Genomic DNA, 22,579 nt, shown 5'->3' on the forward strand with positions numbered 1-22,579 from the left:
GAAGCAAGACTTTTGCACTCCTCGGACAAAGTTTTTATTATAGTTTTAACTATAATAAAAAGAGCACTTGTCATAAAAGCGCTATCTGGAAGCTGAGACCAAAATTAAGTAGAAGATTGATATTTGTTTGAGAATGGGGAATGTTCCTCCTAACGAAAATCAAGTAGTTTTCATAAAAGAGCTCTAAAACAATGCATTTTAAACTAATCATCTCAACCTTTTTCATTAAAAAATTATTTAAATACTTAAAGAAGAGGAATGAAATAATGCATTCAACATTCAAAGGGATTCGTTTCTATTTCAACATTTGGCAACATCGGTTACAGCTAATAAAGGACAATGGATCTGTTACCTGTACGAGACAAACAAAGATGACATATTTCAGAGGCGTGCTCTTCTGTTTACTTATGTTCCGAGACATTCTGTGACATATGGCATTTTGTGCAACTAATCTGTCTTCCTCTATATAAATAAATAACAAAACAACTGTTGTTTATGTGGCTTGTGGAGGTGGTATTGAACTATAATTTATATTTTGCCTTAATTGTTGATTTATAAAGATAATTTTCCTTTTTTAAAGTAGAATATCTAGGTACGTATAAATTATTTCAACTTGATATAGGCGCTGTTGCCAATATGTGAATTAGAAACAAATCCCTTTAAAAATCAAAACCCAACATTTGAAACAACAATTTGAATACTTTTCGAAGTGAATTTGAAAAACTCATGAATTGAACTCAACTTTATTTTGTTCAAACTTGCATTTGCTGTAATAACCCAAATTGAGGAACATTACCCATCATAGCATACACAATCGAGTATAAAATCTTTGACAAGCAATAAATGTTTCCAACATGTTGTTGAACAAAGATCTGAATCTGAATATTCATATACTATCAGTTACTTTTTTTTATCAATTCAAAGACATATGTTCTGGAAGATGCGACATTAAGGTCTTAAATCCCTTTATTTAACATAATAAACAAAAAGTATATACGTCGCAAATAGTCATTGAAAAACGTAAAATATCTGGTGAAATCACTTCCTCTAACTCAAACAGTTCCTTTGGTAATACTGTAAATCTCATGTAGAAGACCTATAAAGATAGAAAATAATGTATGTCCACTACAGGACGATGAAATAAAGAGCCATAAAGTATTAGATACTCGAGTGTATACAACTCCGATTGTACATTGAATCTTCTGTATAATTATTCATACGCCAGGACATGTTTGTGATAGAAAAGAAGGTACCTGAAAACGGATTATTGAATTCAAAATGGATATCAATGTTATTTTCAATATTCTCACCCTTCTGAATCGAGAACTTCTTTCAAGTTAGCTCTAGTGATAACATGATCATCGCATTTATACCAATAATCACGCTGATGTCGAATATATGCCGTATAATGTCCCACATTGATGGACGTTCCCAAATGATTGATAACAGCAAATAGAGAATATCTATTATCCATCGGAAATGGTGATTCATTCTCATTTTTACTCATGAACGGCGTCATATCAAGCATTTCTGGAAAAGATATTATGGTGGATATCTTTTTTTCAATCTGAAAACAGGCAATTTTTATTATTGGTAGATGTTGGAAGAAAGATTACTATTTTAACAATTTTACATTTTCGATTCAGTAATAGAAAAAATCCTGATAAACATATACGCTGTCTCTTAAAAAAATATTTAATAATTCATCAATTTCTATTTTGTAACTTTCAAAGTAGTCCTCCCCAGATATAAAGATAAACGGACTCGAAGCAGTTCTGATATGCAGTTTTTCGTATGCACTTGATTTCTCTCAGTAATTCGGTTTTATCTCCTCAATCGTCGCATTATATTCATTTCTCTTCCTAAGTTAGAGCGAACAACAAATTTCACTCCAGCTAGTGGAATATCATCGACTCTAGGTCGATGATGGCCACTATCTTGCACTGATGAGTGGCTAATGAGCCTGAAATCGGTCTGCAAGTGTGCCCGTTCCAAAATTGAAGGTCGACTCTTTCAGTTGTATTGCCAATTGCTCACGCAGGAAATTTTCTGTGATAATTCCTGCACTGACACCTGTCGGATATAATCCAACGCCCTTCGTGGTATTAGTCAGGGGAGTAGTTGTTTTCTGATAGGCGTCAGTCCATTCAACCTACTGTGTAGGTATATCGAGACTGGCTTGAACGTTTAAAATTAATGTCTTTAGATTTCTACATAATACTCCTTATTAACCGTACGATCATGTCGCAAGAACTCCAGATACACTACGCCATGGTAACCAAAGAAAACAGTGCATTCGATCGAACTTGGTGTGCTTTTTGGTCTTATGGCTCTCCTGGGCTTTTCCATTGGTACGATGGGACTATGGTTTCGATGTTTTAACCACATGGCCATGATTTCTCACCAGTTATGACCCTTTTGAGCCAATCTGGATCGCCATTGACGTCATTCAACAATTCCTGAGCGATGCTCATGGGCAATTTTGGAACGAACTTCGTTGCCACACGCTTCATGCCCAAAATTTCCGAAAAAATTGCATGGCATGAGCCAACCGATATGCTGACATCCTCAGCAACTTCTCTAATAGTGATTCGACGATTCCCCAGACAATTTTGTTCACTTTCTCAACATTTTCATCGGTTGTTGATGGGCTGGGGCGTCCAGGATGAGCATCGTCATTCACATCTTTTCGTCCTTCTGTTGAAAGCTTTTACCACTCGTGAATTTTTTTTTAATTCAGAGTACATTCACCGTATGCTACTGTCAATATTTCAAGTGCTTTTGAACACTCAATTCTATTTTTTCACAAAATCTGATGCAAATTCTTTGATCCATTTTTTCGATAGCAGAAAATCGCTGAACACGCAAAACACTTTAAATTTTTATGCCTACCACCAACAAACTGAACAAGCTAAATGGCTGACACTGTGAATATATGTTCGAAACGAGTGTACCAACATAAAAAAACACTAATCGAATGTACATAGCCCATGAAATTCAAACATTCACCCGAATTTTTGAACAGACCATATATGTCTAAGTTGGCAGTAAGATCTGACGCTGGGATATATGCAAATTAAAGATTGGCCAAGAATATTACCGAATTTTTAAATTTACGACAATTTACATTTCAAAAATTTTAGTTTTTTTCAAGGACAAAACACAAGCACTACAGGAAAATCCTTAAGGCGCTCTCAGAGGCGGTGCCTGTTTGAAAGTTCTCCAGATGAAGGAGTTCTTAAACAGTGAAGTTCGAGGTGTACTGAGTTGAACCACAAAACCTCATGACCTAAAGGAATCACTGCCCTCACAAGTGAAAATAAATTATAAAAAGGGTTCCTATCTTCTTTCTCTTTTGTCTTTTATTCTCTTGCTTTTCTCTCGTCTTCTCATTCACTGATACTAGTCAGTATGTATATTTTATTTGAAGGTGATTGACAATGTTTCATGATGAATTTCACTAGTACGGACTTCCATTGTCTACTATATAAAATGATTTGAAATCCCTGAAACAACTAAAAAATAAGAATTAAAAATGAATAGCTGAAAATAACAACTATGTTAAGCAAAATAAAACTGAAATGAAATAATAGTGAAATAAAATACAAGTAAAAATAGAACAATTGAATAAATGAAAATAAAGAAAAGAAAAAAGAAAATAAAAATAAAAAATGAAGAGATTCCAAGTCACGTTAGTTCACGACGTTTCGATTGTTGGTATCTACAATCGTCTTCGGGTGATGACTGGACTGATTCCTCCGAGAGATGACTATTTATAGGTCGTTCGAGTACTTTCACTTATCCCCGCTTTCCATTTTCCGCTTCACTGGTTCCGTGGGAGATGACCGTTTGGCGGGAGTTGGCCATTTTTCGCTTGATGATGGGTTTCCATATGTTGCGTATTTCTACGCTAGCTTGGCTGAATACGTCGTTGGACAACATGTATGCGGCTTCCTTGAATTTTCTCCTAAACCAATGTTCCTCTCTGTGCAAGATCTCAGCTTGGGACCACTCGATGTTGTGTTGGTGGGTCCAAACATGGTCTGCTATTCCTGATTTGCTGGTTTCCCCTCGCTATGTGTGTTTCTTGTGCTCGGCAATGCGAACATTCAATGGCCTCTTAGTTTCACCAATATAGGATTTTCCGCACTCACAGGGTATCCGGTAAATGCAATTCTTGGAATCGCAGTCCGCGTTTGGTGGCCTGGTTTTCGTGAGGCTGCTACGGATGGTGTTACCGGATCTGAAGCAGGTTCTGATGTTGTACTTGGAACCAATTCTTCTTATCCTCTCCGATTATCCTCTGATGTAGGGAAGTGCAAGCACTGGTTGTGACGGCTTCTCTTCCTTGCGCGGCTCCTGCTGTCTTCTAGCCAAAGCCTTTTCTACCATCGCTTTGGAGTAGCCATTCCGTTGAAGATCATTTTTGATGATGTCTAGTTCCTTCTCGAGACCTTCCTTCGTATTACAAAGTCCAAAAGCACGGTCTAATAGAGTTTTAGTCGATTGATGGTGGTTGGATTCGTGGTTCAGGTACTGTCCCGTATGACTGGGTTTTCGGTATACAGATGTTTCCCACTTAGCGTCGGTCCTCTTCACCAAAACGTCTAAGAATGGCAATTCGTTGTGGATTTCCTTCTCCATTGTGAAATTGATGGAAGGTCTCACGCTGTTGATGTGTTTCAGGAAAGTGTATAGTTCTGTATTCCCATGGTTCCATATTATGAAGGTGTCGTCAACATATCTCAACCAGACTCGAGGTTTCTTGTGGGCTTCTTCAATGGCCAATAGTAGAAAATGGAAGTACGAACTAGTGAAATTCAAGTATATTTTAGTTTTAAGTTTAGTTTGTAGTAAGGGGTCTGAGTGGAAGACCAGTTTCTCTCTTCCTGGTGTTTAAAGAAAACTGAACTCTCACCTTTTATTTACCTAGCTTTTTCTTTTAATTGAAACTCAATATTGTTTATGGATTTATGGTAAATAGTAAACGTATTATTATTATTGCTATTATTATAAGCAGCCACAGTCCGTCGCGGATTTCTGATATGTACCGCTCTTGGTGGAATCAAATGTGCCGTGAAAGTATCTATTGAAGAGAGGCAAATCTCCAACCTTTCTTCGATGTTCCAGGCTATCAAGGTTGCACGTAATGTTCGCATCTCCAATAAGGCAGATGGCTCTTTTCTGGATGGAATCCAGCAACTTCAGGGTATGTTTGGGGGCAGAGCTCCACACATGAAAATAATACTCCAAAGAAGGTCTGATCTGAGCTTTATAAAGCATCAAAAGTTGCTGGGGTGTGTACAGTTTTCTGGTTCGGAACAGTGTTACAAGCTTTGGAGATGCAGCCTTTGCAATTCCAGCGACATGATTGTGCCAAGACATATTGGTGTCCATTTTAACTCCCAACAAACTTATTGAAGCAGAAAACGGAATTGTCTGTTCTGACATTATTGTATCCAGTTTGGAGACATTCATCTTCTTGGAGAAAACCGATGCCTGGGTTTTTGTGGCATTGAATTGAACCTGGTTACTTTCACCCCAGTTCGAAATCACTTCTAGATCCTCATTAAGATATGCAACCTCCTGCTGTTGGTGAAGATGTGCCTCCGTAGCCGATGTTCTGGAATCCAAATGGAATGACGAGACAAGTGTGCTGTCGTCAGCAAAGCAATATATTGGATTCTTGGTTTTTTCCAATAAATCGTTGGTATACAATAAAAAGAGGGTTGGAGACAATATGGATCCCTGGGGAACACCAGCGTTGATGGGGAAAGTATTCGAGAGATATCCATCGACGGCCACTTGCAAGGAACTTTTTTTTTTATTCATTCACGGGTAACTCCCATTCAATATAAGTTATATAAATATCAGATTGTTAACACTAATGTTATCTAATTTAATTATAATTAATAACAATTTAAACAGTTATAGTAGAGAATTGAAATGAAGCGAGAATAAAAATAAATGACAGATACTTGCAATTTAAGAATAAGTATATCTTAACTTATTTCTAAGAACATCCTCGGAAGTATGAAAGAGATCGAATTTTCTATAATTCCCGTTTGTTACTATTCTTGATAAAGGAGAATGCATTCCATAGTTACACCTATGGTAATCTATTGCAAAGGTTACATTATTTCGTGTTTTTCTAGAGGGAACATGGAGATTTGAACAATTAATTCTAAAATTAAGCAATTTATGAAGGAATATAATATCTATATGACCTCTGCGTAAACTAAGTTTCAATAAACCGGTTACAGACTGAATTTCTGAAAAAGAGTGATCACTGAGAGGTATAGACAACTTAAAGGCAATATATTTTATAAATTTGTTTCGTACTTTTTCTAAAGTGTACTTATGAATTTCATAAGTTGGTGACCAAACACAGCTACAATATTCTGTAATCGATCTAAACAAGGCAAAATACAATAACTTAATAGAATTAATGTTGGTGAAGTCTTTTGTAGTCCTACATACAAAGCCTAACATTTTCATTGCTTTGCTAGAGATCTGTTCATACTGCAGGTGAAAATCCATTTTGACATCCACCACTACACCAAGATCTCGTATGGATTTCACCGATTCTAATAGTTTGCCTGCTATGGTATACATATTGTTGTAATGAGTGAGTGCTATAGAAAAAGACATACTTTTGCATTTAGACACATTCACATCCATATCATTGTCTACACACCATTCAGTAAAAGATGTAATGTCATTCTGAATATGTTCGTAGTCAACTGTGGATACAATGGTTTTGAATATTTTCAAGTCATCACCAAACATTAATACATACAAACATAATGACTAATTTTGGTTTTGATATCGTTGACAAAGATATTAAATAGGAATGACCCTAAATGGCTTCCTTGTGGAACTCCTGAGCTAAGAGATTTGTTGAGATATAAATCCTTTAATTTTCACAACTTGTATTCTGTTACATAGATAATTTGTGAGCCATTTCAATAAATTCCCAAAGAAACCGATTGCCTCCAATTTTGCACAGAGAATCCTGTGATTAACTGTGTCAAATGCTTTAGAAAATTCTGTGTATATCACATCCACTTGCTGTTTTTTCTCCAAAGCATTTAAGATATACTGAGAGTAGAGCAACAAATTAGTATTGGTCGATTTGCCCTGGCAAAAACCATGTTGCTCATCGACCATAACCTGATTCAGAGGGGTATTTATATTATCGCATATGATGCTTTCCATCCATTTAGGTATAGCACTCAATATGCTAATGGGGCGAAAAAAATTTATGTTTGCTCTGTCTCCAGATTTATATATAGGCGTTATGTAACTCGATTTCCATACAAGAGGGACATCACCTAGACTGAGTGAAGCTGTAATAAGCAAAAATAGTGGTTTTGTCAGAGTAAATCTACAATTTTTCAATAACATTGTTGTGATACCGTCAGGTCCTGGACCTTTATATGAATCCAATTGAGATAGTTTATTACAAATAATTTCCAAACTAATTGCACAACTATTCATTTCCACAGTCTTATCAGTGGTGAAGGTTGGAATTTCATCAACAGTATCAGGCTTGTACACAGATTGAAACTGTTGTGCGAATGCATTTGCAATATCATTACCATTGTCGTAGGTCAAATTATTACAATACATAGTCTCAGGTAAGCCATTATTTTTCCGTTTGGTATTTACAAAGTTCCAAAAATTTTAGTGTTAGATGCTATGTTATTTTCAACTGTTTTAATGTAATTTTCATAACCTAGTTTGCATGCTGATTTGCACTGAGCTCTAATATTGGAAAATATCAGATACTCATCCCAACTTTTGCTAGTTTTGCATGCTTTGTGAGCTTCTTTCATTTCCATATATAGCACCTTCAAATTAATGTCAAACCAACGGGAAAATCTTGGCTTTAAGAGGCGGACGGCAGGAACAACATTATGTATCCCATTATACAAAATATCATGAAAACTTTCAGTAACTTGGTTAATGTCAGTTATATTGCCAAGATGAGAGTCCCAATCAATGCCAGCTAGATAGTAATTTAAGCCAACATAATTCGCGTTTTTGAAGTCAAAAAGAAAATCTTCATATTCTAGCTCAGTGGTCGCCAACCTCTTCAATGTGTTGAGCTACTTTGTTAATTTTGGAATAAACAGCAAGCTACCCACACGGAAGCCACGTAACGCAACATAAATGAAATAATCCACAGTTAATTTATCATTATATGTATTCATTTTACTATTCAATTGGTAATACATAATACATAGGTACTAATAATGAACTAATAACAAAATAACTAATATTACTAGTACGTACTTGTTCATAGCTACATTCCTACCTATCAAACGAAGGTGTTTGAAAAATAAACACAAACTTTTATCCAGCCACAACGGCATGTCACGTATGATTTAAAAATAGTTGATAATGACAGCAAAAAAGTAACGCACTATCATGAACATAAACATTGAAAAATAAAAAAGCACGTTCAATGAGAAGGCTGACACTCAGACTCATCGATAATTTTTTTTAATGTTTGCAGTATAATTTGATGCAGCCTTTTGAATACAATTATCCAAATGTTCATATGTAAGTCGATTGCGATATTTGTTCTTAATAAACTTAATATTGGAAAAAGAAGATTCACACAAATAGGTTGAACTGAATAATGCTTTCACTTTCAAGGCAACACGGCATAGAACTGAATATTTGTCTTTACTTACAATAGGCCAGATACATTCAGTACTTGAGACTAACGATTTCAAGGCTAAATCATTTTGAAACTCAATGACTTCCATTTCTGTTGCAGCGATGTCTTCGCCAAAGTTCTGCATAACACAAGTTGCAAACTGTTGGATATCAATTTCCATAAAGGGTGAAACAACAAACTGCGTTACTAAAACCATTTCATTGAAATCCTTAAAACGATTTTTGAAGTTATTCTTCAGGGTAGAAATTATTTCTACATGATATTTGTTGTCATAGGGTTCTAATGGATTTTGAGATATTTTTTCTGAAAGAATAGGAAAATGCTTGGCATCGCTGTTAATTAGGTTTTGTTCCCAAAACTCCAGCTTTTTGATAAATGCTTTTATATCAGAAATCATTTTCGCTAGTTCTTTGTCTCTCCCCTGAAGCTGCAAATTAAGTTCGTTTAATTTCTCTTTAATGTCCACAAGAAAACCAAAATCTCTAAGCCAGATTGAATTTTCTAGTTCCGGAGTCGGTTCATCGCGTTGTTTGAAAAATTGAACTATGCCAGATAGGACATCATTAAAACGTTTCAACACCCGTCCTCTACTTAACCATCGGACTTCAGAGTGAAGGAGTAGGTCCCCATATTGACAGTCAACTTCATCGGTCAAGGTTCTGAATAATCTTCTTTGTAACGCTTGAGCTCTAATCTTGTTCACAATTTTTACCACCAGTTTCATAACGTTGTTTAGTTTCAGGAAATTTCCACATAATGCTTGCTGATGGATAATAATGCAGTGGTAACAGAGAAATTGCGGAAAAGTTTCATCTTTACGACATAACGCCACCAGACCCTTATCACAACCCACCATAGCTGGAGCGCCATCGGTTGTCAAGCCTACCATTTTCTATATTGGAATTTTCTCGGAAGAAATAATATTTTTTAAATGAGAAAACAACTCATGTCCAGTAGTGTGTCCTTTCAGTGGAATGAACTTCAAAAGATCTTCTTTAATCGTAAAATCACTAAAAACCATCCTGACGAACACGGCCATCTGGGCAGTGTCAACGACATTTGTTGATTCATCCAGTTGAAGTGAAAAATGAACACAGTTATCTAAGTCAGTTCTTAACTGTAAAAAACTATCATTGCTTATTACTTCTACACGTCTCACCACTGTATTAGCAGAAAGTTGCATAGATTTTATAACTGAAACTATCTCGTCTTTATTTCTAAAGTTGGCAAATAACGAATCAGCAGCTTCGAAAAACTCCTGTTTTATCATTTCCCCGTCTTCAGAAGGTTTCTTTTTTTGTGCAATTATCTGGGACACACGGTACGATGCTTCAGTTGCAGCCTTATTTTTGTCGACTGTTCTTAAAAATATTGATTGTTGTCCAATTAACTGCTTTTTTAACTGTTTCAGTTTCTCCTTTCTGGCGACAGAATGTAGTGGGAATGATTTTTCAAAATTAGAATGTACAGTTTTATGATGTCTCTCAATATTTCCTTTTTTAGCAACGGAGACCGAAATATTACATAACAAACACACATTTTTTATCTTTAACTTCTGTAAAAAAGTATTGTTCTTCCCATTCCGAATGAAAGTGGTATGTCTTTACCTTCTTACAACTGCTTGCCATAATATTATTTTTGTTGTTCTCTACTAATCCAACCGCTGGACGTTGGTTACGCGTTCAGTTTTAAACTAAGCGCAATGTCGCCGCGCCGTGTGTATTTATCCTGTTCAAAGCAATCCAGATCGTTCTCGAACACTAACGCGCTGGTCCAGCTGGTCGGTTCTAGCCGATTCTAGCTTGATGGCGTCAGCGGCAGATCGCTCACCGCAACGTTGCCGCTGTTTATGTTTAATATTATGACAATTAGATTTTTTTGTGGAATTTTCGGAAGCTTCTCTGATTTTTGCAGTTTGAATTTTTTAAGTTAAAATCGTTGTGAGAGCTACCAGAATTGCCTCCGCGAGCTACCGGTAGCTCGCGATCGACAGGTTGGCGACCACTGTTCTAGCTCTTTAAAATCATTAGGATTTGATATTGTTATTGCTAGCGCTGGATGGTGAGTATCACATGGCAACAAACAGTCACTAGACCCTTCTACAATACAGTCATTAAGTTCATTTGAAAATAAAAGATCTAACATAACACCATAACAATTGTTAATATTATTTAATTGAAAAGTCTGCAGTTTCCTCACAGCCCCTTACGACTCCTAGAAATGATTCCTCACAACCCCCTACCAATTCTGAGGGATGTAATTTGAACTGGCAGACCAGAACATCCAGAAGGTTACAAGGTAATATGTCCAGTGGGGTCCAATAAAGAGAATGTTTGAGGAACTGGAAATACATGGCATTGACTGAGAAAACGACGTGAGATATTTATTAATTTCATAACATACACATTTTTTCACTTTGATGAAACAGTGAAGTTCTAAAATAGTCCATGAATGATAATGACTCCAAGCAGCGAGGTCTGAGTACTTAGATCTGATTCATACTGGGTTGACGAAACAAATGATGTTTTGAAATCAGGATCCGATACTTACCTCGTTCAAATGCTGGAACCGTTTCAAATGGAAACTAACAACGATAGGCAATGTTTTCATGGTGAATTGTTTCGTAGATTCTTGATATGTCTGACAATTTGAGCATAATATTTTGGCTTTCGAGCCCAAGTGTTCTGCTCTAGTAAATCTTTCAAGACATTCATATAATGATGATGGTTGTCTTCCCCCAAGTGTCACTGGGCCCAGGTCTAAAGAAAAGTCCCAGATCGGGTCAATTTTTGTTGAAACACCACTAAAACAACAGGAAAAATTATACGTTACATTGAATATTACTTATCGTTGTCTCCAATATTGAAGATAATAATCTTTTTAACTTTATGAAACTCTTATAAAAATTTATAGCGTTCAACACCAAAAGAGATCGCGTTGATATAATTTCAGGGAGAATAATGTACAGTACAAGCCGTTTCTTTTATCATGTGGAACAATACAATGGTCTTCTCTATTTTGTTTATTGTTCCTCGAGATATGGGCGGTGAATTAGACTGTTATTTTATGCATTTCCGTTAATCTAACTATTTGTCAGACTTGAAGTTAACGAACTTTAAACTTAACATTTGATGTTGTAACATACAAAACAAGTTGACAAGGCGTTTTGAACTAACGTTGCCACTGACATTATTCACAGTTTTTTAAAGGATACCATCTAAAAAGAATATTGCTATAGTTTTTGCTTACTTTCTTATTATCAGTACCTCAACATGAAATAAGTTTTGAGCTTATTGCAATAAGTTTTGAGTGTATATTATCGAATTTCGGTAGCCACATGATTTTAATTTATTTTATCTTAATTGTTGCAATAAACTTGAAAGCGATAACATTTTTGAATAGAGAATGAAGAGACCTTTCAAACTATATATCACAAGCATATACTTCCCATTTAAAAAATTGGGGGATGTACCTATCATTCGACGGGGGTTGAAGGTAGGGGTAACATTTTTCCGTTAAAGTAAGTCAAATTATAATTTAAATTTGACGTTTTTCGGTGTTTTGTTAAAATGTGTACCGTAACCGAAATAATGAATTTATTCCATTTGACTTTGACCACAGGGTTCCGTTTTGGGGCCCCTGCTCTATACACTGATGGTACTGTCACTGAAGGTATTTCACGTTCGCCGAAGACACGGTCCTTTTGTACAGTGGATATGATTTACATTTACTGGAGAACACAGTTAATGAAGATCTCTCAAAATACTCAAATTGGCTTGCATATAATAAACTTAAGGTTAACTCTGCAAAAACCGTTTACATGCTATTTAAACAAAAAAATAGAATTTGTGGAAATATTGAATTAAGAATAAATAACTTACCCTCAATAAATGTTGCAAAAACCAAGTATTTGGGACTCATAATAGGTGATAAGTTAAACTGATCAGGGCACATAGAACATATTAATGATAAAATTGTACCAATGTTAGGAGCTCTATATAGGTGTTCCACTTACTTGAGTTTCAGTAATAGATACTTGGTTTACAATGCATATATATTGGCGAATCTTAGGTATCTGTTAATCATATGGGGTAATTGTGGCACTACTAATTTCAAAAAAATTTAAACGCTACAAAATAAATCAATAAAAATTTTATTTCAAATTCCATTTCGAACCCACACAAATGATTTATTCTCACAGACTGAACTACACCCAATTAAATAACTACTTGAACTTGAGCAATGCAAGAACATATATAAAATAAAAAACAAAAGAATCAAAAGCAACAACGATCTACTAGTCAACAACCAGTTTTATGAGTATAATACAAGGGGTAGAAATGACTTACACCTGAGCATGGTAAGAACGAACAAAGGATTATACAATCCTTTTACTCAGGCTATAAAAGTCTTCAATGAATTACCTGTCCAATTACGTAACAGCTAAGTATACATACATCATTCTCTGTGGTGACTTCAATATAAATTTCATGGGGAATTGTCAATATAAAAAACAACTCTTTGATATATTTGAAATGTACAATCTGAAACTACCATATGATGGACCAACACGTATTGCGCAATATGGTAATAAAACATGCTCTAGCGGACTAGATTATATCGTAAGTAATATTGAAAATATCTTTTGTAAACTAACCTGCCTGGGCGCCTCTGACCATCTAGCACAACTCATGTCTTGGTCTTCGGAAAAAACACCAAACCGAAGGGAACAAAACATTGTACAAAGGAAAATTAACAAACAAACTCTTGCCCAATTCAAAAACCTTTATGAAAATACAATGACAGAAAATCCCCATGAAGTAGATGTTGACAGCATATTCAATAACTTCATGGTGAACTTCCAGTGGTGTTTTGACAAAGCATTCCCAAAACAAATAATATTACAAAAACAATTAAAACCAGGAAAAATACCCTTTTCTGCAGAACTACATTCCGAACTAAGACAGCTGAGAGATCTGAACTGGCTTAAGAAAAGAGTTAATGACCCTACTATATCAGAACATTATAAAAATGTAAAAAAATCTGTGGATATAAAAATTTGCAAAGAAAAAAAACAATATCACTCTGACTTAATTAACAAATCAAATAATAAAGCCAAATCTCTCTGGAGATTAGTTAATGAAAAAATGGGCAGGATCAATCAGAAAAAAGAAATCACCCTTACTGTGAATGGGACGAACTTGACAAAGAATACCGATATAGCAAACCACTTTGGGGATTTTTTCGCAAATTCTGTCAGTAACACCATACAAAGCCTCAATTTACCAAGAAATATGTGTACAACTAACGACATACGAAGCGCAAAATCTATGTTTTTTGCGCCAGTCAACGAACATGAAATAAAACAAATAATACTAACAATGAAAAAGAAATACTCTGTAGGAATTGATGAAATACCAGCTATTGTACTAGAAGAATGTGTTGATAAAATCTCCATTCAATTATCTGAGATCATTAACTTATCTGTCACCCAAGGTGTGTTTCCAAATAAATTAAAAACTACCAAGACCATCCCTGTGTTCAAAAAGGATGATCCCCAATCTGTCGAAAACTATAGGATGATATGTATACTTAGCTGCTTTTCCAAAATCATTGAAACAGCCGTGTATAATCAGATAATCAACTACCTCAATCAAAATAATATAATAACCCCATCCCAACACGGCTTCCGCCGCAATTACTCGATAGAAACCGCTTCAATAGAATTGACACAATACATCCACGAAAATATCGACCAGAACAAATATGTGGCAGGAATCTTCTTCGATCTGACTCGCGCCTTCGATACAATCAACCCTGAATATCTAAAAATTAAATTAGAAGCGATGGGCATCAGAGGACCAATCCAGTCATGGATCCAATCTTATATGACGGGCAGGAAACTCAAGGTTCAGATTGAGGATGAGTTTTCTAGTGAATTCGATACCTTCATTGGTACCCCTCAAGGAGGGGTGTTAGGCCCACTTTTATTCCTACTATATGTGAACGACTTACCCTCATATATAAATCATGGACGCGTATTCATTTACGCAGACGACACAACAATTATAGTTGCAGCTGATGGCCTATCTGAGCTGGAAATTTCAACACAAGCAGTCATGAGTAACTTCGCACAATGGTGCAAAAGAAACCATCTTATTATAAACGAGAAAAAAACTGTGATGATCGAATTTACTGCACCGCTGAAGAATGAAAACAATTTAAAACTATTAACTAGCACTAACACTATAATTTACTCATCCAAATGCACCAAATTTCTTGGAATAGAACTTGACCATAAATTGAACTTCAACAAACAAATTGACTGTCTATGTAAAAAATTGAATAAACTTTACTTCGCGATGAATAGTCTGAAATCGAATTTTTACCGATGTCAGCTGATTAACTTATACTATGCCTTAGTCTACTCAGCGATCAGCTGCAACATAATCGTGTGGGGCAGGGCGAACGAGATAACAAGAGTATTCATTCTGCAAAAGCGATTTATTCGCCTGATATTCAACTTGGACTATAGGGAATCATGTAGAGAGACTTTTAGGACAAATAGCTTGATGACTTGTACAAGCATTTACCTCTACAAGCTATTAAATTATACCCACCAGCACAAAAATAAGTTTCAAAAAAATAGTGATGTCCACCAATACAACACTCGAAACAAAAACAATGTCCACTTAAGCAAATTCAACCGTCTGCACCTGAAAAAATCTCCACTCTATGCAGGAGGATATTTCTATAACCTGCTACCAGATGAAATAAAAGCAAATGAAAATATAGTCAAATTCAAATCCACCTTGAAATCATTTTTGATTGACAACTGTTTTTATTCCCTAACAGAGTTTACTGAACAATTACTAAAATGAAATAACATATTCTCATCCCCTACATAGCACCAGGCATTTTATTCCCAACTCTACATGTACGAACTTTTAAAAAATATGTATTGTATTATTGTATTGTTAGTATTTTTAGGTGTATTTTTCGTTTTTTATTAAGATGTATTGTAATTTTATCCTGATTCGCAACCGAACACGGTTATTAGACTTATCTCATGTCATGTAAATGATTCGAAGAGATCAATAAATCTATCTATCTATCTATCTATCTATCTATACGTGAGTTGCTGGGCTATAGTTCATTCATCAATAGTTTAAAAGAAAATCTGAGCCTCGAGACACATGTCTGGTACTTTGATACTATGAGCTTAGCAGTGGTTTACTAGTTTTTATGTTTCACTTGTCACGTTGAATGTTTGTGAATCCCGAGACCAGCATTTTTGCTGATTAGAGAGAATAACAACATATTTTATATTTATAATGTCTTAACTATGTTGAACTGTACGCTGTTGTTATAATTTCAATTAAAAAAAAATAATCTAGTGATAAAAATAAATGTACACTAGGCTTACTTGCATTCCTGACAAACCAAGTCACTTTGAAGACCTCCAGTGAAAATTCTGTCGATAATACATGGGCATTTTTCGTTCCCTGTTTGCATCATTTTACTAGTTTTCGGCATTGTATCCAAACAGTGTTTATGTAATATATCCAGTGTTGCAATAAAAAATTCATGGGCGTCTTGTTGTTCGTAACCAGCTAAATGTCTGGCATGTGTCCAAATCAGATGAAGAAGTTCATGCAAGGCTAGTGGCATCTTAGCACCTCTGTAAAATTCCTAGAATAAATGCATTTTATTTATGACTGACAGATCTTATTGTCTTCAGCGCAGAAGGCAGTGATGTTGATGACAAAGAACAAAAATTCACTAATGAAGCTGTCAAAAAAATGGGAGCGTGATACTGTAACGGAACAAGGTGGTTTCTCCCAAAACAAGATATTGGAATAGCTTTCAGCTGGATGCTGAACTGCTTTGACTCTCACCTACAGACAGATAATTTTACAATTGGGAATGTAATATATTTTTAGTATTTTTTGTTTAAAAAGAATTTGCAAATTTTAAGAGCAATGGAAGGATTGAGATGTAAACTGCCCCCCCACAAAATAATTTTCTGGCTCAGCAACTGGTCTCAGGTCAGCATAAACTCCGGAGACACATTAAGTAACTCAGGAGTATACCGAATACTGTGTAGTTGGGGTTAGTTCTATATTGGAACCACGCGAAGAGGTGTTAAAACACGCTTGACTGAGCACAAAAGAGATGAATCGGTAGCTGCAGTAAAAGGCAAGTGTTCACATTCTCATCAACATTGAATTAGATAATAAAATGATATATGATTGAAATAGTGAACTAGAAATGGAATTAAGAAGAGTGATGATGGAGATTAGATAGATTAGAGATTAGGAGATTAGAAACCAGATAAAAATCTGTGGATCTACCGGAAAATCGATTAGAACTGCAACGCTGCTGGAGCCACATGCACAAGAACAGCTTTCTAGCTCAATATGCAAGAAAAGATTGATAACATTTGAACCAAGCTTATCCATGATGATGACCAAGCATTTATAGTAGGAGTGGAGCCACAATTTAAGGAACAACTCTATGAGCCCAGTTTTTGGCCAGAAAAAATATTATTTAGTCACTTTAATTTCAATCGTGGACGACACCTTCTACCTGATAATTCACAACACAGGGGAAATCCATCTAGTGACACTTCTTGTCCTATATCTTTTTTATAAATTACGACTCTCAGAGAGGCGGTAAATCAATAGTGATACCAGATCAAACGCAAGTCCTGCTGGAAAATCAAAACTATGGAGAGATAAAAGGAGCAAATGACAATGGAAAGATGAATATAATGCATTGTAATGTTCGAGGAATAGCTGGTAAGGCTACTGATCTTGAAATCATCTTGGATCAATACAATATAGACATTTGCTGCGTTACAGAGCACTGGCTAAAATACCAACAATTAGAATATTTCAAATTGAATAATTTTCATTTAGTAAATAGTTTTTGTCGTAATGATCGCAATCATGGTGGCACTGCCGTTTTTGTGAAGAACCATCTAGTTACAATATCAAAGCCAATAAACTTCCATGGCAATGTAGAAAAGCATTTTGAAGCCACTATAATATGTACAGAATTTACCAAAGGCAGACCTAAAATGTTTGTAGTAAATATTTATCGTACACCTGATAGTGATATTAAAATATTTTGTGATAAATTATATGAACTGATCTGTAGTATATATACTGACAAAGACTATCTGATAATATGCGGAGATATCAATATAAATTTTTTGAAAAACACTTTGTTTGTTAGAGAGATAAACAATATTCTCAATGAATTTGGAATGGTAAATCATATCAAACTTGCTACTTATTACCAATCGAAGTCTCACTTCTATTGATGTCATTTTTTCTAACATTGATGTTGAAAAGCAACTAATCAAAGAAAATCATTTATCTGATCACACTTTCCAAATATGCCAGTTTAAAGTCCAGTATGAAAGAACAAAAACTGTTGAAGTTTTATTAAAACGCGATATGTCAGAAAATAATTTAATAACTTTCAAAAATTTGTTAGAAAGGGAAACATGGGAAGACGTGTTCACGTCAATTAATATCGTTGATAAATTTAAAAGCTTCTATATCACATTTCAATATTGTTACAACATTGCTTTTCCTTTAAAAAAAACCTATGTTAACAAAAATAAGAAACCATGGTACTCTTCTGAATTAAAGGAACTCCATAACATGTTATGTGAAATGTCAAAAATTGTAAAAAGTTCATTTAATGATTTGGTCAAAAGTAGGTATAACATGTTAAAGCACTACTATAAAGAAAAAGTGAAAATAGCAAAACACACATATAACAATGATAGGCTGCAAAGGGCACCAAACCTGATGAGAGAAAGTTGGAAAATAATCAACGAGTCAAAAAATAAACCAAATTTCAATTCAGTGAATCAACTTACTGCTAATGATAAAAAAATAGCAGATCACGAAGAAATAAGTAATATTTTCAGTAAACATTTTATGAATGTAAAATGTACAAGGCCGGAGCCTGATAAATTGAAATTAGGTCCTTTCAATGAACATAGCTTTTTCCTTTGTCCAACCAATCCTCAGGAGATTGAAGAATATATAACTAAAACAACAAGTAAACATGCTTCTGGGATAGATGATATATGTGGAAAAGCTGTAAGGTTTGTCAAGGAAACGATAGGTTTGCCTTTAGCTCACATAATCAATGAATCTTTTTTGTCAGGACAGTACCCATTGATTCTAAAGGTCTCTAAATCTATACCAATTTTCAAAAACAAAGGATCTAGAGAGATAGTAGATAATTACCGAAATGTCTGCTTACAGAGCCAACTAGCCAAAATTTTTGATATGGCATATAATGAACGTCTCAATAAATTTTTGAATCAACATAACTTATTATTTGATTGTCAGAATGGATTTAGAAGGAACAAATCAACAAATACCGCCATATCTGATCTCAATACTACCGTCTATAGCTGCCTTAATAATAAACAAAATCCCATTGCTCTTTATTTTGACCTAAGTAGAGTGTTTGATACAGTTGATCACCAACTACTCTTGGAAAAATTACACCGAATTGGCATACGAGGAGTTACAAGTGATTGGATTGCTTCATATCTCCATGACAGACAACAAATAGTGGTGATAAACGGTAAAAAATCTAAAGAAAATATTGTGAACATTGGTGTCCCTCAGGGGTCTATATTGGGGCCAGTTCTCTTCACAATTTTTATAAATGATATGGTTTATTCATGCTCTGAGCCAAAAAAATCATTATATATGCTGATGATACTAATATTCTGATTTCTGAGAATAAATTACAGGATACTGTAATCAAGGCAAATATTTGTGCTAATGATTTTCATGAGTGGTGTGTGTTCATCGGATTGCTGGTGAATTTGTCCAAGACATTTTTTATGGTGTTTACAACAAAAAATATAAATTATGATTTCAGTTCTCTAATAAGAGTTAATCATCAAACAATAGAACAGGTGAATTACATCAAATTTCTAGGTATCAAAGTAGATCAAAAAATGACATGGGTTCCTCATATTAATGATCTAACAAATAAATTAAGCACAAGTTGCTTCATCAAAGGTACAATATCTCTGGAAACCCTTAAACTGGCTTATTTTGGAATAGTGCAATCGACAATAAGTTATGGAATAATGTTTTGGGGTAACTCTGTACATATGAATAGAGTTTTTGTTATGCAAAAAAGAATTATCAGATGTATGGCAGGAGTGCACTCCAAAACATCAAGTAGAAAATGGTTCAATCAACTAGGAATTCTCACAGTCCCCTCACTTTATGTGCTGCAGATCATATTATACGTTAAAAAAGATGAAAATTATTTGAGGAAAAAAAAAGATATACATAATTACTGTACAAGAAACAGTGAAAGATTATACCAGCCATACTCACGATTAGGAGTTGGTCAAGACTCCCATGTATATCAAGGTATTAAATGTTATAACAAACTCATGGCTATTCATCCTGAGTTAAGTTTAATGAGTAGGAATGAACTAAAATGTTGGTTGAATGAATTTTTAAAAAACAAGGTGTTCTACTCTCTTCAAGAATTTTTAAATTGTTGATGTTCATTGTATATTTTAATATTTTACTTATCAAAAATGTATATGTATAATCTTGTAAATTTTAATTACTTTTAAGCTCTCTTTGTGACTAGTCCAATAAGTTTCATGTATTTACACTTTTTTTATGTTGTACATGTGAACTTTAGTGATGAATAAACTTCTATTCTATTCTATTCAATGACGGATTATCCGTTGGGGTCACATTTTACGGTCTTATCAGTTTGTTGCGGAATTTAAGAGCAGGGGGCTCTGAAGTTGCATAATAAAAAAATTCAATGCTAATAAATAATGAGGTCTCACTAGATATAAAGCTGTACAGTCATCAAAACATCTTTTCATGAGGGAACAATTATTGGATTTCATCCTATTTCTCTATTAAACATGTATGCATTATTACCTCAATTGACAAATAATTTTTGATGACTGAAATTAGGAGGATGTAACATTCATTACCTGAAATAATTTCGATACCTCACAAACGAGACATGTTCCAGGAACGCCATTGCACTTGTGCCTTTCTGTTAAGAAGTAATCTCTTAATAACGGCGTGTGCATCAGGGCCTGAACAATACAGTTCATAAAACATGTTTGCCCTAAATTCAGCAATCCCCTCAGCCCTATCGTAGATTCTGGAGTAATACAGATTTTTTTTGTTTGATGATCCAATAGAAGCATTTCTTCTTCAATAGCATCCCAGGATGTCAATTCAAATAACCTAAATGTAAAAAACTTCAATAGACAGAAAGTAATGAAACATGTATTTAACCTTTTTCTGAACTTGATGGAGTGCATTTTGTTGTAATTTGTAATTTCATCAATTTCTGCATCATAAATATAATCATCACAAGAGGAACAGTGGATTTGACCGTAGAGCAGTTCCACTGAAAACAAATGTTGGTGAAACTTCATATGTTCTCTTATATGTCTGTGGCATCCAAAATGAACACATTCGAGGCAAGCATGAAGAAATGGGCCTCTTTTTTTACAAGTTCGACAATAGGCATTGCAAATCTGAAAATAATTAAAACTTCAGTAGTTTCTTAAAAAAAAAACTTTTATTGTATAAACGCATCTTCACAAACTCACCCATGATCAGTTATTATCTTGGACATTTAAAATTACTTAATATATAGATTTTGGAGCTAATACATAATAGAATCAGAAAAATATTGTACATGAAATTATGTGTGCATATTTGCAAATGATACACTGAATTAATGTCTTATTTATGTCCTCTCATGTTTGTTTCAGAAATCAATTTGAAAGTAGCTGCAGAGTATAAATCACTGCAGTTATTATATTTTATTGTGAAATGTTAATGAGGAGATCCTCCATCACTTTTGGAAATTGTGGTTTTCAAGGTTTTATGCAACAACACTGGTATTTCATGGGGCTATGCCTGGTGAAACTCAGCATTCAAAATCTTTAAATAACTTTGAAAATAAAAAGTATACTTTCGTTTAATGAGTAGGGAATTGATATACCTATGAATATTTCATTTTACTATTTCAGTGGTTTACGTATATTATCCCAAAGGGAGTAATCACTTTGAACAGGGTTCATTCAACATCCCCTTCCAAAAAAATCACCTTGATACATCATACAGGGACTAGATTAAGGGGAGGAAAGGATGAACTGTTTTGTGTGAAGAAGAGTTGAAGTCATCAAAAAATATAGATTAAATATGAAACAATAATTTACCTACCTTTGTTTTCTTGCTCAAAGAAGTGCCCGTTACCACAAAAACTGAATGAATCCATTTGAACATATCCACATTGTCTTGATTTTTTTTAAAATGCTGTAAATGATAACATCCTCTGGCACTCATTTTCAGTTTATCACAGAAACCTTACTTGCTCAAACCTAAAACCTGGTAAAAGTATTTACGATTTTGAAAACACAAACAGAAAACAGTTGTTCGACATCTTCAGCATTTGGCTGATTATTTGAATTTGTTATAAATAATGTTATTTGTTTATGTTTTTCTCATCATCTGTTGAATTAAATTTTCAAGTGAAACTTCAAAAACAAAACGTTCCAATAGAACAGACTTGATTGAGTTTTAAGTTCTGTGTTCTGTGATTTGCAACTTGGCTCCAATGGAAGGTAGATTTAGGGAAGGTCTTAGATATAAAATATATTCAATTGTAACAGCTCAAAACTTATATTCGACCATAATCAATAATAATTCAATCCTAACATGTCAAAGTCAATTTGACCAAAATATGGGAACTTCCAAATTTCTACAACATCCTCCTTATTTGATGAGTCCTTGATTGAGTATGCAAAGACTGAACTTGTCTCCGTTCAAAACCTTTGTAAATGAT

General features: G+C 34.5%; 1 protein-coding gene across 1 annotated transcript; it reads right to left on the bottom strand.

The window, feature by feature from the left end:
- Positions 1-931: 931 nt before the first annotated feature.
- On the bottom strand, positions 932-22,296 carry not (ubiquitin carboxyl-terminal hydrolase nonstop). The gene is made up of 7 exons (XM_074184832.1): positions 21,958-22,296; positions 21,019-21,263; positions 20,706-20,967; positions 16,116-16,381; positions 11,240-11,492; positions 1,311-1,567; positions 932-1,253 (listed from the first exon to the last, which is right to left on the bottom strand). Exons 1-7 carry the CDS (start codon positions 22,078-22,080, stop codon positions 1,211-1,213), a joined length of 1,449 nt encoding a protein of 482 aa, XP_074040933.1. The 5' UTR covers positions 22,081-22,296; the 3' UTR covers positions 932-1,210.
- Positions 22,297-22,579: the final 283 nt, after the last annotated feature.

The sequence above is a fragment of the Leptinotarsa decemlineata genome, unplaced genomic scaffold (assembly GCF_025532065.1).
Source record: "Leptinotarsa decemlineata unplaced genomic scaffold, Ldec_3_MD MMD2_tig00026358_RagTag_RagTag, whole genome shotgun sequence".
NCBI lineage: Eukaryota > Metazoa > Arthropoda > Insecta > Coleoptera > Chrysomelidae > Leptinotarsa > Leptinotarsa decemlineata.

Excerpts from the sequence above, each read along its gene's own strand:
- not (XM_074184832.1), bottom strand. The coding sequence starts at position 22,080 with ATGAGTGCCAGAGGATGTTATCATTTACAGCATTTTAAAAAAAATCAA. Across the intron at positions 21,264-21,957 it reads CTTTGAGCAAGAAAACAAAG|ATTTGCAATGCCTATTGTCG; the intron begins GTAGGTAAATTA and ends AATTATTTTCAG. Across the intron at positions 16,382-20,705 it reads AGGTATCGAAATTATTTCAG|GAATTTTACAGAGGTGCTAA; the intron begins GTAATGAATGTT and ends CATTTATTCTAG.